At 36.1% G+C, this 12454-nt stretch overlaps 1 protein-coding gene across 4 annotated transcripts in view; it reads left to right on the plus strand.

The window, feature by feature from the left end:
* The window catches only part of ICE2 (interactor of little elongation complex ELL subunit 2), a 30426-nt gene that overhangs the window by 718 nt on the left and 17254 nt on the right, over nucleotides 1-12454 (plus strand). For 3 of the 4 annotated variants that reach the window (XM_048081308.2, XM_067003926.1, XM_013177548.3), the window contains exons 2-10: nucleotides 256-360; nucleotides 2951-3218; nucleotides 4001-4120; nucleotides 5229-5363; nucleotides 5725-5841; nucleotides 7884-8043; nucleotides 9919-10103; nucleotides 10609-11563; nucleotides 12131-12309. In XM_048081308.2, the coding sequence (XP_047937265.1) occupies nucleotides 256-360; nucleotides 2951-3218; nucleotides 4001-4120; nucleotides 5229-5363; nucleotides 5725-5841; nucleotides 7884-8043; nucleotides 9919-10103; nucleotides 10609-11563; nucleotides 12131-12309 (2224 nt within the window). The remainder of the gene's footprint in view (nucleotides 1-255; nucleotides 361-2950; nucleotides 3219-4000; nucleotides 4121-5228; nucleotides 5364-5724; nucleotides 5842-7883; nucleotides 8044-9918; nucleotides 10104-10608; nucleotides 11564-12130; nucleotides 12310-12454) is intronic. The other variant, XM_067003925.1, reaches the window with a different exon arrangement.

A 12454-nucleotide genomic window follows, 5' to 3' on the forward strand; every position in this document is an offset into this window, starting at 1 on the left:
CTGTAGCCACATCCAGAATTTATGCAAAGAATTAATTAAATTGTTCTTTTTGGACCATGAAGAAGGTGTTAACTACTAAAAACCACTAGGGAATTTGACACTGCATACATAGGCTCTCTGAGAAGGGAAGGGTGGAACGCTGTATAGATAGTCTCCAGTTTTTAATAATTAATGCCGTTCATTGTTCCTTGGGGTCAGATTTGGCCTTTAATTTGTTGTGTGTTGCAATGTTCTTATTTTGTTCTTTATTATCAGGGATATTCCACCAAAAAATGGCAGTGAAGTATTTTTCTCACATGAAATTTATGAAAAATACTCATTGTCTCCAAGCCTGTATGAACTATGGAATTTATCAAACAGGTATACTTTGTTATAATTTTATGCTCTTTGTAGTTGTTCTTCTGAATTTATACATGGTTTTATTGTTTCGCGAGCATACTGTATGTTATCGGATGTGGAATGATTTGGTAATGGCTGTGTGGGGCAGCAGCTGGGCTGTGCCTTTCCTGATGTGAAACCACACAAGGGAGGTGAGTTTAGGTTGGGACCTCTGGTCTTTACTGTCTTGGAGAATGGGGCTTGTATTTTTGGGAGGGTTGTTTTGTTTCGGTGTTGGATGTGTGGGGGGGTTTGATTTGGTGGTTTTTTTATGTGTTTTTTTTTTGTCTTGGTTTTGCTTACCAAAGAGGGCTGAAGCACACAGCCATGATAAAGAGTCTGCAACCCATGAACCAGACCTAACTCTTTCTAACAATTGTTGTCAGTCTCTTGTCTTCTCACTTTGTAGAAGGCTGATGCTTCTATGCATTGAAATCCTTTTTACTTGTGTCTTTTGGAAGTACCTAGCACTGTTTACATGGAACAACAGCATATTAGCTGCAGTGGAGATTCAACTAATTCCTTGGATAATCAGAAAACCATATAGGCTGTTAGCTGAAGGATGTGAAGTGAAATGCTGTGGACGCAAATAATTTTGGCATAGATAATACTATGTACTGCTGGGTTTCAAAAGCTGGAATATTGTATTTAGGCTATTCCCTTGTTTGTTTGTTTGTTTTAAGAAAGCCTCCAGCTGCTAGGGAGATAGAACTGAAAGCTGCTCTTGATGGATGAATATTCACATAATGGAAAATGGGGATTGAAACTCAGGTAGCTGCTGTGCTCTAAGTGAGGAAATTAGCACGTGGAGAAGTAATTTGTTCCAAAGGGAATTGCTCTGTTTTCATTAACTGATACTGAAAACATGCTTTGTAGAGGAATAGATGTCTCTCCATGTCCTACATCTTTAGCTAGAGAAAAGGATTTAAGTGTTTTGCTGGGTTTATCTATGTTGGAATAACCATCCTTGTGCTGACTGAGATGAGCACAATCCTCACAGGGTATTATTTGATACTGCTGTAGGATTCTTCCATTCGATGAGGTTAAAAAAAAAGGGGGGGGGAGGAGGGGCTTGGAGAATACATGACTGTACTTAGGAGTGTGATTACATTCAGTTGTGTATGGTAGAAGAGGGTTTATACTTGGAAAGAAGTTGCAATCAAAAAAATTGGGATATCAGTGGAACTGGGTTGAGTGGCCATCATCAAGAAGAAGAGAAATGTAACCTGTTGGGGTAAATATGAAAGTAAAAGCTGGAGGAAGCATGTCAATTTGTATATTGGGGTTTCTGAGAAATATTTACTAAAGCGTATGTTCTCTCACCATAGAAACTGTAAAGACAGGTTGCTGATAAAATGAAGGGGAAAAATTTAAGCCGTCAGCTTAAATAAAGTATAATGCTGTAAATATGGACAGAAAAGCTCTGTCAGATTATTTTGGTTTGCACCCTGATGAAGATTGTGACAGCACTGCATACTGAAATGATCTTGATGTGCTGCCATTTCATTCAGTGCTGAATATAGCCAATTTAAGCTGCTAAAATTTCTTGACGTTCTTACATTGGCATATCTGAGTCAGCATCTTGTTGCTGCTGCAGCTTAATTAAATTTGCCAGTTTGTGCCACAAGGATGGACACATTCTCATATTCAGAGAGACAGCTGTGAAGTATTATTAAGAACTGTGGATGTGATACTGTTGGGTTTGAATAACTCTTGAGATGTTTTCTACTGCTGAAACTGTATCTTAAAAATATGCTTTTTCCAAGATCAGCAGTTAATGTTCATTTTGTTAACTTTAAGTATTTTCTTTGTAAAAACCACTTAATTTAAATAGAGCAGGGCTAAGCTGGTCTTCACGTACCGGGGTTGTTTTAAGAACCAGATTTATAATGTTACTTCTTTGTTGTTGTGAGGGATGCTAACACTCCTTACCTTAGCCCAGTGCCATTTTTGGCAAATAATTTTAGCACTGTTCAGAACTGAAAATGAAACTTGTATACTCTATTCCTAGCAAAAATCTTTAAGGAGATCTGGAATTCCTATTGTTACAGTTAAGTAGTTTTTCATTTAATTTTTTTCACAGGGAAAGAAAGGCTTTTTATATGTAGTCTTTCGCCTTTACTGACATAATGTCAACTCATAAGGTAGGCCTCTCTGAGTGCAAATTTTCTGAATAACACGCATCAGCTAATGAGGAAATGTTGAGGCTGTCATTTCACTGATGTGTTTCCAGAGCAAAGAATCAGAGTTTCATATATAGCTTTTAGTCTCAATATTCATTATACAAATGAATATATACACCTTTTAAAAAGAAGATTAAAAACCCTTTTTTTGGTCTTGAAATCAATGTCAAACCTGCTGTTGGTACTAACGGTTAGTCTGATGGCCCGGGTGAAGTTTCAGAATAAGAAAATTCCTAGGACTTAGGCTAGGAATTGGAATAGGACAGTATCACTTGGTGCATTTTGCTGAATTTGAAATTTAATCTTGCATGACTGTCTTTATTAGTTCTGAAAAATATTACTCTTCATGTGAAAAGCATAAGTTCTTTCGCTTATTACTTTTCTTTCAGAGTGGCAAAGAAAAATGTGGAGGTATTGGCAAACTCTTCAGAAAACAAACAGACTTGTAACATACAGTCTGCAGATCCACTTGAGGTGGATGCTAAATCCACAACTGATGATCATCCTTTTCCAGAACCTAGACTCCCCTATCCATTTACTTCTTGTTTGACTGAGAAGGAGCAGAAAACATACTTATATCTGATGGCTAAGTTCTCAAAAAAAAACAACCATTTTCCACTCAATGCAGCAAATCAAAGGGAATTACTCACGTATCTGGTAAGCTGTATGTGTAGATTCATACACACATGAATATCACAGAGGAGAGTCTTACAATGTAGCAGAAGTGTTTTAAAATTGAATTTGTCATAACTCCCTTTTAATATGGTATTGTGAGTGGCAATAAAGGTTTAAGGTATTTGGAGTAACATTTTTAAATAAATGGAAAGTTTTTTTTTTTAATTGAAAGCTATTCCCTTTTTTTTCTTTTTAGCGGGAGCTAAAATGTTTCATGTTGGTTGGTTGTATAATTTTAGCTGAATGCTATATATCATAATTAATCAGTAAACGTTTTAGAGCCATTGCATTTGGTATCCTGTGCTTCCTTGTAAATGCCGTTTCCTTTGTTTAGTACTATATCTGTGGGAAAGTCTTCTCTGGGCAAATCAGTATGTACTGCATTGTTATTTACGCTGTAATTGCTTATTAAGTCAGAGCTCAGATAACCTCACTTCATCATGTAAACTTGCTCCAATAGTGTCTTGTAACCCCCCTCTTTTTTTTTTTTTTCCCAACCACCAATGCATGGTCAAAAAGAGCTTGCTCTGTTTTCCTTTGTTTTTAAAGGAAGTGAGCGTAATCTTGCAAACTTTTTTTGCCTTTTTTTTAATTGTGAAATTGGAGACATGCAGAGACTTGCCAGATTGATCATGAAATGGAATCTGTGCCCTTCCTCATACCCATTGCCTGTGCTACCTCTCTGGAAATTTTGCTGTTTACATACATAGTCTACAGGAGTCCACTGTGACTTAAAAATGAGAATTGTTTTTTCCCCTTCCCAGCAAATGAAAGAAGCAGTAAACAATGAAGTTGCAGAATTTATGAAATTTGCTCAAAATGCTGCAAAAAGCTGCTCCCAAGACTACGATAACATCTCTGAAGATGCAGTACTTTATACTGAGGTAATTGTCAGTGCCGTTTTTAATTCGTACCCTTCTTAAACAATCATATTGAAATCACGATTAAGATACATACACACTGCTCATGGGATGTGATGTTCCCAGAACTTCTGCTGATTCCATGTCTGGTTGAGACATGGAATTCCACTTAGGCTGTCCAGCGTGACTTGGCCCACAGTTCAGCTGGAGTCAGTAAGATATGACAGAAGTGAGGTCATTGAATGCAATACTGTAGAAAGGTATGGTAAGTCGTCAATGTGAGATCTTCCTATTGGGAAGGAAGAAATCATTCCTTAAGTGCATTTACATTGACAATCTGAAAATAAACACACACTACTGGAGCACATATTGAGCAGAATGTTAAGCTTTCCTCCGAAGTAGTATGTTACAAAGTCACCTTAATCAGAGGTTAATCAGGCTTTAATCATAACCATCTGCAAGTTTATGCTGTGTTAAATATCCAGTTAGACGATTCTAAAATCAAACATGACTGCAATTCATATATCATTCTTGGTTTAATAACACACTTCGGGAAAAGAATTCCAGAATACAGATTTGATTAACTTTCCCATCACTAGGTTGACTTTCTGTTGATTTTTTCCACATAGTATCACGCTTTAATTAAAGTGGCCTAGTTAAATACTTCTTGCAAAAATTTGTCTGTTCTAGTAAGTACCATATCACTTTATTTTACAGAATAAAACAGAAAAATAAATGTCCTTATTAGAGAGTAGAAAGTATAGTTAAAGTCGGAAGGATTGCTTTTATTTCATGAGAATGCTTTATTTTGTGGGTTTTCATGTACAAGATAATTTTTTTCTCCCATTAACACAGTTTGGAAACATGATGACAAAAATCGTGCTTTAAAAAAAAACGGGGGGGATTTGTGATTTTTTTTATCTTACAGTTTACAGCTATCTTAAGCAATAATAATCAATCTTAACTTCTGCTCAGAACATGCCTCCAAAGTTTGACAGTACTCCGCTAGCTATTTCTGTATTCTCTACAGGAAGAATATTGAAATGGAAGTATGGCAATTGCAGGAAATAAGTTTATTGAAATTCTTATGAAAGACACAAATGCTTAAAGGTTTTGTTTGTTTGTTTGTTAGGAATTATTCAGTGCTTGTATTGGACACGTGAAGAAGTTTCCTGAGTTTTACACACTCCAGGAGATCATGAGTATCATGGGAGGAAAATTTAACACACAGTTGACCTTTAGGCTGGAAAAAACTCTTCTTGTAATGGTAATATCCTACATATACTTGTTGTTCTGTTGTTATTCTCAAATAAGTGTATTTGTATCCGAATTGTGTTATGCCAAGATTGAATTTGTTATAAGTAATATCCAATGCTTGGTTTGGGATTATAACTCAGTGAAAAGCATTTGAGTAAAAATAATAAAATTATTCTTGGCAGTAAGGCTGTTAACCCCCTTCATTGTATGCTTACAACTAAAAATTGTATGTTAATAGTACTTTTTTTCTTCTTCTTAACGTAACACTAACTTGCACCTGCATAAATTCTTAATATCTTTCATTACAAAAATGTTGGGTCATCATGATTTCAGTTAAAGTTGTTTCCTGGTATTGCTCTATTTTCGTTAAGGGCACAGCAAGATATGGTAAAGCATATTTCCCTACCATGCCTGTTCAGCTGCCCACAGATTATAAAACTGTTACATCTTTTATAACTCCAGATAAAAAGGCTTCTATTATGCAAAATGTAAGTAACCTTTTTATTGTAATTTTTATGGCATATATTGTAGTAAAGAGTGATTTGTTTCTTCTTATGTGGCAGCATTAAGTTTCATCATTTTCGTCTTCATCTTACACATACTGTAGCATACAAAAATGTACTGTGTTGTTACTTGTGTAGTATTTCACGTATAGCAATCATACTGTCTTCTTTGAAAATCAGCTTATGGCGTTTTTGAGCTAGTGCCTCATGAAGGGACTTCGCTTTTCTCTCTGTGAAATATTAGAGAGGCCCTTTAATTAGAATACATTGTGAAAGCTAGATAGAACTGTTTATTATTGTTCCATTTAAATTCTGCTTTGCAATTATAAAGCTGGGGTGTGGGTGGGGGGAGGAGGGTGGGTGAAGGTTTCTGATTTAAGCAGTTCTGACAATAAGAAAAAATACTTTAGACTGTTTAGTTTTCTGAAAAGTGGATTACATTTCCTTAACCTGGAAATTTCCTTTGCTAAACAGCATAAACTCCATGTCTGAGTTGAACAACTTTTCCATTCCACCTTGTTGTTAAGTACCTGCTGTTGCTGTTTGTGTTCATCCTCAGAGAAAGTGGATTAGTGTTTTCATTCTGTATAATTTGCTTAGTTTGACTGTTTATTCCAGACAGTTTGCTATCCACCTATTTAAGGATTTTTTTTCATGTATCAGAAGCCAACCTCTCAACAGAGACAGTGCAATTGCAAAGACGTTTGTTGCTTAAGAAAGCAGCGGAGGTGACCATAGAAGGTGTTAGAGCTGTAAACTACTATTTCTCAGGTTGTCTCAGGTGGCAGAAAAAAGAATATGGCTAGATGTTCTCCCTCATGGCCCTTAGGGCTCCTGTGCTTCCATTATCTCCACAGTTCTTAATTGTTCTTCTTCCACCTTGTGAGCATGCTCAACCTCCTCTTTTCATGGGAACTTGTATTCATAATTTTTCTACTTCTGTCATCTCAGTTTATATTCTTCATATTTGTATATTTAAGGTTCTTTAGAGGTAATTTGTATTCAAACAACTGTGCAGTTTTAACTGTGCTTTACTGTTAGACTGCTTTATGATGCCATTACTTAACTTACATGAACATCTGTAATATATGTTAGAATGAATGTGTTGTTTTTTCTTCTACATTGTGTTCCTATATTTTACTATCCTCCAAATTCCTGTTTGACCTAGTAATTCAAATTAGTAGGAATTAATAGAAAGATACAAGATAAGACATTGTTGTGGTTTAACCCGGCTGGCAGCTAAACACCACACAGCCGTTCGCTCACCCTCCCCCCTCCCTCTCTGGGATGGGGGAGAGAAACGGGAAAGTGAAGCCGGTGAGTTGAGATAAAGACAGTTAATATTAAGACAGGAATATAATAATAACAATAATAATAATAATAGTGATAATGATAATAGTATTAATAATAATAATGTGTACGAAACAAGTGATGCACAATGCAATTGCTCACCACCCGCTGACCGATGCCCAGCCTATCCCCGAGCAGCCGGCCCCCCACCCCGGCCAGCCACCCCTATATATTGTTTAGCATGACGTCAGATGGTATGGAATCCCCCTTTGGCCAGTTTGGGTCAGCTGTCCTGGGTCTGTCCCCTCCCAGCTCCTGCTGCACCCCCAGCCTGCTCGCTGGCAGGACAGAGCGAGAAGCCGAAAAGTCCTTGGCCTGGTGTAAACACTGCTCTGCAACAATTAAAACATCAGCGTGTTATCAGCACTCTTCTCATCCTAACCCAAAACATAGCACCCTACCAGCTACTAGGAGGAAAAATTAACTCTGTCCTAACTGGAACCAGGACAGACGTTTTTTCTTATGCTGCAAGGTGGAACTGTAGGATTCAGACAAAAACCTTAAGGAGAGTGTTTTTTTTTGTTTTTGTTTTTTTTTTTACTTTTTCCTTTGATTCCGGTCATATTTGGGCTTCTGTAAGGGTGGAAGTTAATCTATGTTAGTTGTTTGGTTGGTTTTGAATTTAAAATTCAATGTCTTTCTTAAAAAACCTTTCAATTCTAACTTTTTCTGTTTAGGATATTAGTTCAGATTCAAATGCAGAAAAACTTGCTTTGAAATACTCTCCTCAAGTTGTTTTAAGTAATCAGTCATTATTTACTTTGCTGAATAACCATGGACTAAATTACAAGGAACAGTGGGAAATTCCAGTTTGTGTTAAGATGATCCCTGCTGCAGGTACAGTATATTTTTTTCCAAAAACTACATTTTTGTCCACGAAGTCTTTTATATATACTCATAATCTGTTTTCAGCTGATTGAAGAACAAGAAATCAGTATGTCAAGTAAAATCAACTGAGGGAAGGGAGAACATAGTCTGGTTTAGTTTACATGATAATAAAATAGTTTAGTTTGGGTTAATGAAAATCATAATTGTAATTCTAAGTTCAGATTCTTAACCCTTTCTGAAGAAGCTGCCCTCTAGAATGTAGCTGTAAGTTTCTCAAATGCTTACATGTTTTTAATTTAAAAAAACTAACAAAGCAATAAAATCTGGCTGATTCAGTTCATACCCCTTAAAGGGTAAAAATCTGAAGTAAATGATTTTCAAGTGTAATCTGGTAATGAGTCATATACCTATGCTTTTTAAAGAACAATGGTAATTTAAGTGCAGTTATCATAAAAAATAATTCAAAAAATCCATTGATTATAGAATGCCATCTGTTATCAAAGAGGAAGGCTAATAGCAAGGATGTGTCATAGTTTTCTACACCTCATTCTCCTTGTTACTGAGAATAGTAACAACCGCTATAGGTATGGCCATTAATGTTGGGTTTGGAGAGAGAGAGCTATTTTCCAGTTGGGGGGAAAAAAAAAAAGTCAGTTAAATGTCCTTTTGCTTCTTAAAACTGTAAACTCTGCTCCTTGGTAAGAAAACACTGCATGGTGCTGTTAATACTATCAAATGAACAGGTTTCAATAAGATAAAAAGAAACTCTGGAGTTTTATTTAAATAAAAAAGAATAAGAGCAAGTGCCTTCTTGAATTAAAAGGACCAATTCAGATCATGGAATAATGAATGTACTCCATGAACATTCATTATTTATTCATGTTCCCAATCGCAATGAAAAATGTTTTGAATAATCATCTGAATACTATACTTTTGTCAAGCACCCCATCAGTAATTTGAATATAGACTGCCTTGTTACCCCTTTTTTTTCTCCATTATGAGTATTAGTAATGAATATTATCTTGAAATGTCTGTTGTGTGTACTTCACACAGATTTGTATGGCAAACTCTTGGATAATAGTAGCTAGCAAATATCTGCACATTTTACAAGTTTTTAATTTTTCTACCAAAACATTTAAGTACTTTATCTGTAATGATGTGCCTGACTCCTTTCATACCAGCTTTATGGTTTTTAAGCTTAACTTTTAGATTCAAAGTTAACAGCCAGTGGGGTGAGAGCTGAGAGCCAGTGGAGTGGGCTGTGAGTGTGTTAGCATTACATAATGTTTCTTAAAGGGTTTCTTCTCTATATCCATTGCCCACACCCCTCACCTCCACATCTTGCATTAATATTTTTGTTTCTACGATTCTTAATTCTAAGATTTTTCTAAAACAGAGATAGTGTAGCCCACCTGTGCCATTGATTTCTGTATAATATTGGCCTGGGTATTGCCTTTGGTTTTGGATGAATTTACTAATGATGTATATGTAAGTTGTAAACAAAAGGGAGTGGGGCAGCAGAGCCCTAATCTAGTTACTGGGTAGAAGAAATTTAAACTGCGGCCATTACTTTAATGTGATATGAAGAATCTTGAATCCTTAATTCTTACTTAGAAATTCTCTATGTAGAATTGCATTTAAAATGTAATCAACTGTTAATGTGTTCTGTATTGCTGCTTCAGGATGATCATAATTTGCACTATTAATCTGGACATACTTTTATTTTCCATTGATAGTGAATGAGAGCGTACTTTCTCATCTAGTGTGAATGTGGAACAGATTTGAACATATTTGGAAGTTCAAAGATTTATTGTTTAAATTGTACAGTGGTCTTTTTTTTCCTTCCTCTTAATACGAACTCAATGACTTCCCTTTTTTGAAAAGATAGCAAACCAGCTAAAGTGGTTTACATTGACTCACCTCTTCTGAAAAAGGAAATGACAGTAAGAGAGAGGAACCAAGTCTTCCATGAAATTCCAATAGATTTCCTAGCATCTAAGAAGTCTTACGTTTCAGTTTCTGATGTTTTGATGGACAAACCAGCTGAGGACAATCTACTTCAGTGGGAAGTAAGTAGCTTCACATTTTGTTTGGGTAAAACAAAATGAAACAAACAAACAAAAAAACCTACTAGGTTATAGTTCCTAAGTTACTTGTTGTGTCTTAATAAAGGCAAGTTTAGGTTTCCTGTTGACAGTTTTTCTACTATTGAGGTACAGGCTCTGTCTTTAAAGATGTCTGTCTGTCTAGTTCCTTTAAATGCTTCTTTTTTGTCTTCAGCTCAGATTTAATGTTTACTTCTTTAAAATATATTTTGACTGGTTTATTTAGGAAGTAAAAGTTCTATGGGCTTTTCTTCTCTTTTGAAAGGCCTTTCAATACCTATGGTTTAAGATATTCCACATGAAACACTGGCATTTTTTCATTAACGGCCCCTGTCTCCCAACAGTCAAAATGTGGATAGTAGAACAGTTTTCAGGTTTCCAACTTGGCAGTGTCTCATTTGTGATTCATGCATTCTATTTATTGGCCTGTTTGATTGTATTATATTTTTCTTTTTCTCCCTGTGTTAAGATGGCTTCTGATACCTGCGAATACAGGAAGATTCCTCTTCCAAATGACACAGGAATGGAGTTTGATGATGATGTTACAGAACTGGAAACTTTTGGTGCAGCTGTCAAACTCTCAAGGATTTCTAAAACAGAAAATACTTCTCCTACAGTTAGTAATGCTGGTAAAGTTTTGTCACATGACCTAAAATTAGGAAAGAAAAAGACATCCGCTGTAAACAGTGAAGCTGAACAAGGAAAAACCTCAGTTTCTGAGCAAGGAGTTTCATCGAATTCCAGCATGCAGTTTCCATCATGTGGTGTTCTATGCTTCAGCCCTGGAGAAAACTCATCTCATAAAAACTTTCAGTCGGAGGAGGTACAGTTGAACAAAGCACAGCATGTCATGAACAAGAAAGTATCAGACAATGAAACAAAATTAAATACTTCATATAATGCTGTTAGTTTCAAGAAAGAGTCTGAAGCTGCACAAAAAAATGAGACATACACTCCTTTATGCAGTAGTGACACTGATGAAGATCGTTTGATAATTGATACAGAATGTAAAAACACTGATTCTTGCAAAACAACTGTACCAAACACTGTTTCTCGTACCTCAGCACGGACTTCCAAGTCACCTTCCCCCACCCAAAATCCATCAGCAAGTATGACTGATTGCTCAGAAGTCATCGATCAGGGAGAAAGTGCTTCCAGAATGCTAACAAGAAAGTTGTCCAAAGAATTTGATCCTGTTGGACAGATTTTGAAAATGCAAACAGAACTCCTTAAGTCACCTTCCCAAAAAGGTCATGAGCAGCCATTAGTGAGCTGTGATAGTTCTGCTGCTATGCAAGCTCATGTGCCTCAATCTCCAAAGCCATCAGTGGTTTCCCATGCAGAAACTTTGCCAAGTCCTGCCTCCAATCCCAGTGGCTCATCTAGGAATACCTGGACATGGCTTTTTCAGGGTGTGCCAAAGAGTAAGTAACAGTGTTCATAGGGTAGGGAGTAAAATTGAGACAGTTCACTAAAACTTAGGAGAAAAAACATTGTAATTCTTTTGTGTGAAGAAAATCCTAATAGTACTTCTGTTACATTTATTTGGATATGATTTTTTAACAGTATCTTTACACCACTATCTAATCCAGAGGCTTGAGCTGTTTCAGTAACTAATAAATAGATGGCAGCTCTCAGTAGGCATTCATTCCAAGTATTTTTTTTGTCTCTTTATGTTGAGTGACTGTGACATAGAAAACAGCCTTTCAATTCGATTCATATAGAATGGTCTGTTTGTGTAAGAAATACAATAAGTAGGATAAAATATGGGGGAGTATTTAATAATGTACTCTTTAGAAGTTACAGTAGACATTTTCCAAAATCATTTAAAAAAAAAAAAAAAAAGTGACTTCTTGTGCCTAATGAGCAGGCTTTTCACCCCCAAACTATTGTCAAACAAAAAAGCTACCGTGAGAGGGGAAAAAAAGCTAATTAGCCTCATGGTGAAGTATATGCAAGTTTTGTCACTTTAAATTTTATTTTTTCTATAGGAAAGCTGTCAGATGAACTTCAGATGCTTGCGGAAAACCCTTCAGAGTATAAAGCACCTCAGGATGGCAACCTTGTGTATAAGCTATTCAGTTTGGATGATCTGTTGTTACTTGTGCGTTGCAATGTGCAGAAAGTGAAGCCGTTGCCACATTCCCATAAAAAGAAAAAAGATCAAAAGGTACGGCTTTTTTTGGTCAGGGTTTTTGGTTGGTTGGTTTAGATTTTTTTGGTTTTTACGTTGTGCTCAACTGGAATTTGTTCCTTTAGTATCTCTGGGATTCATGGTTCTTCATAGCACATGTGTTTTCCCTCAGACAGTTAAC

The sequence above is a fragment of the Anser cygnoides genome, chromosome 11, assembly GCF_040182565.1.
Source record: "Anser cygnoides isolate HZ-2024a breed goose chromosome 11, Taihu_goose_T2T_genome, whole genome shotgun sequence".
NCBI classification, from domain to species: Eukaryota; Metazoa; Chordata; class Aves; order Anseriformes; family Anatidae; genus Anser; species Anser cygnoides.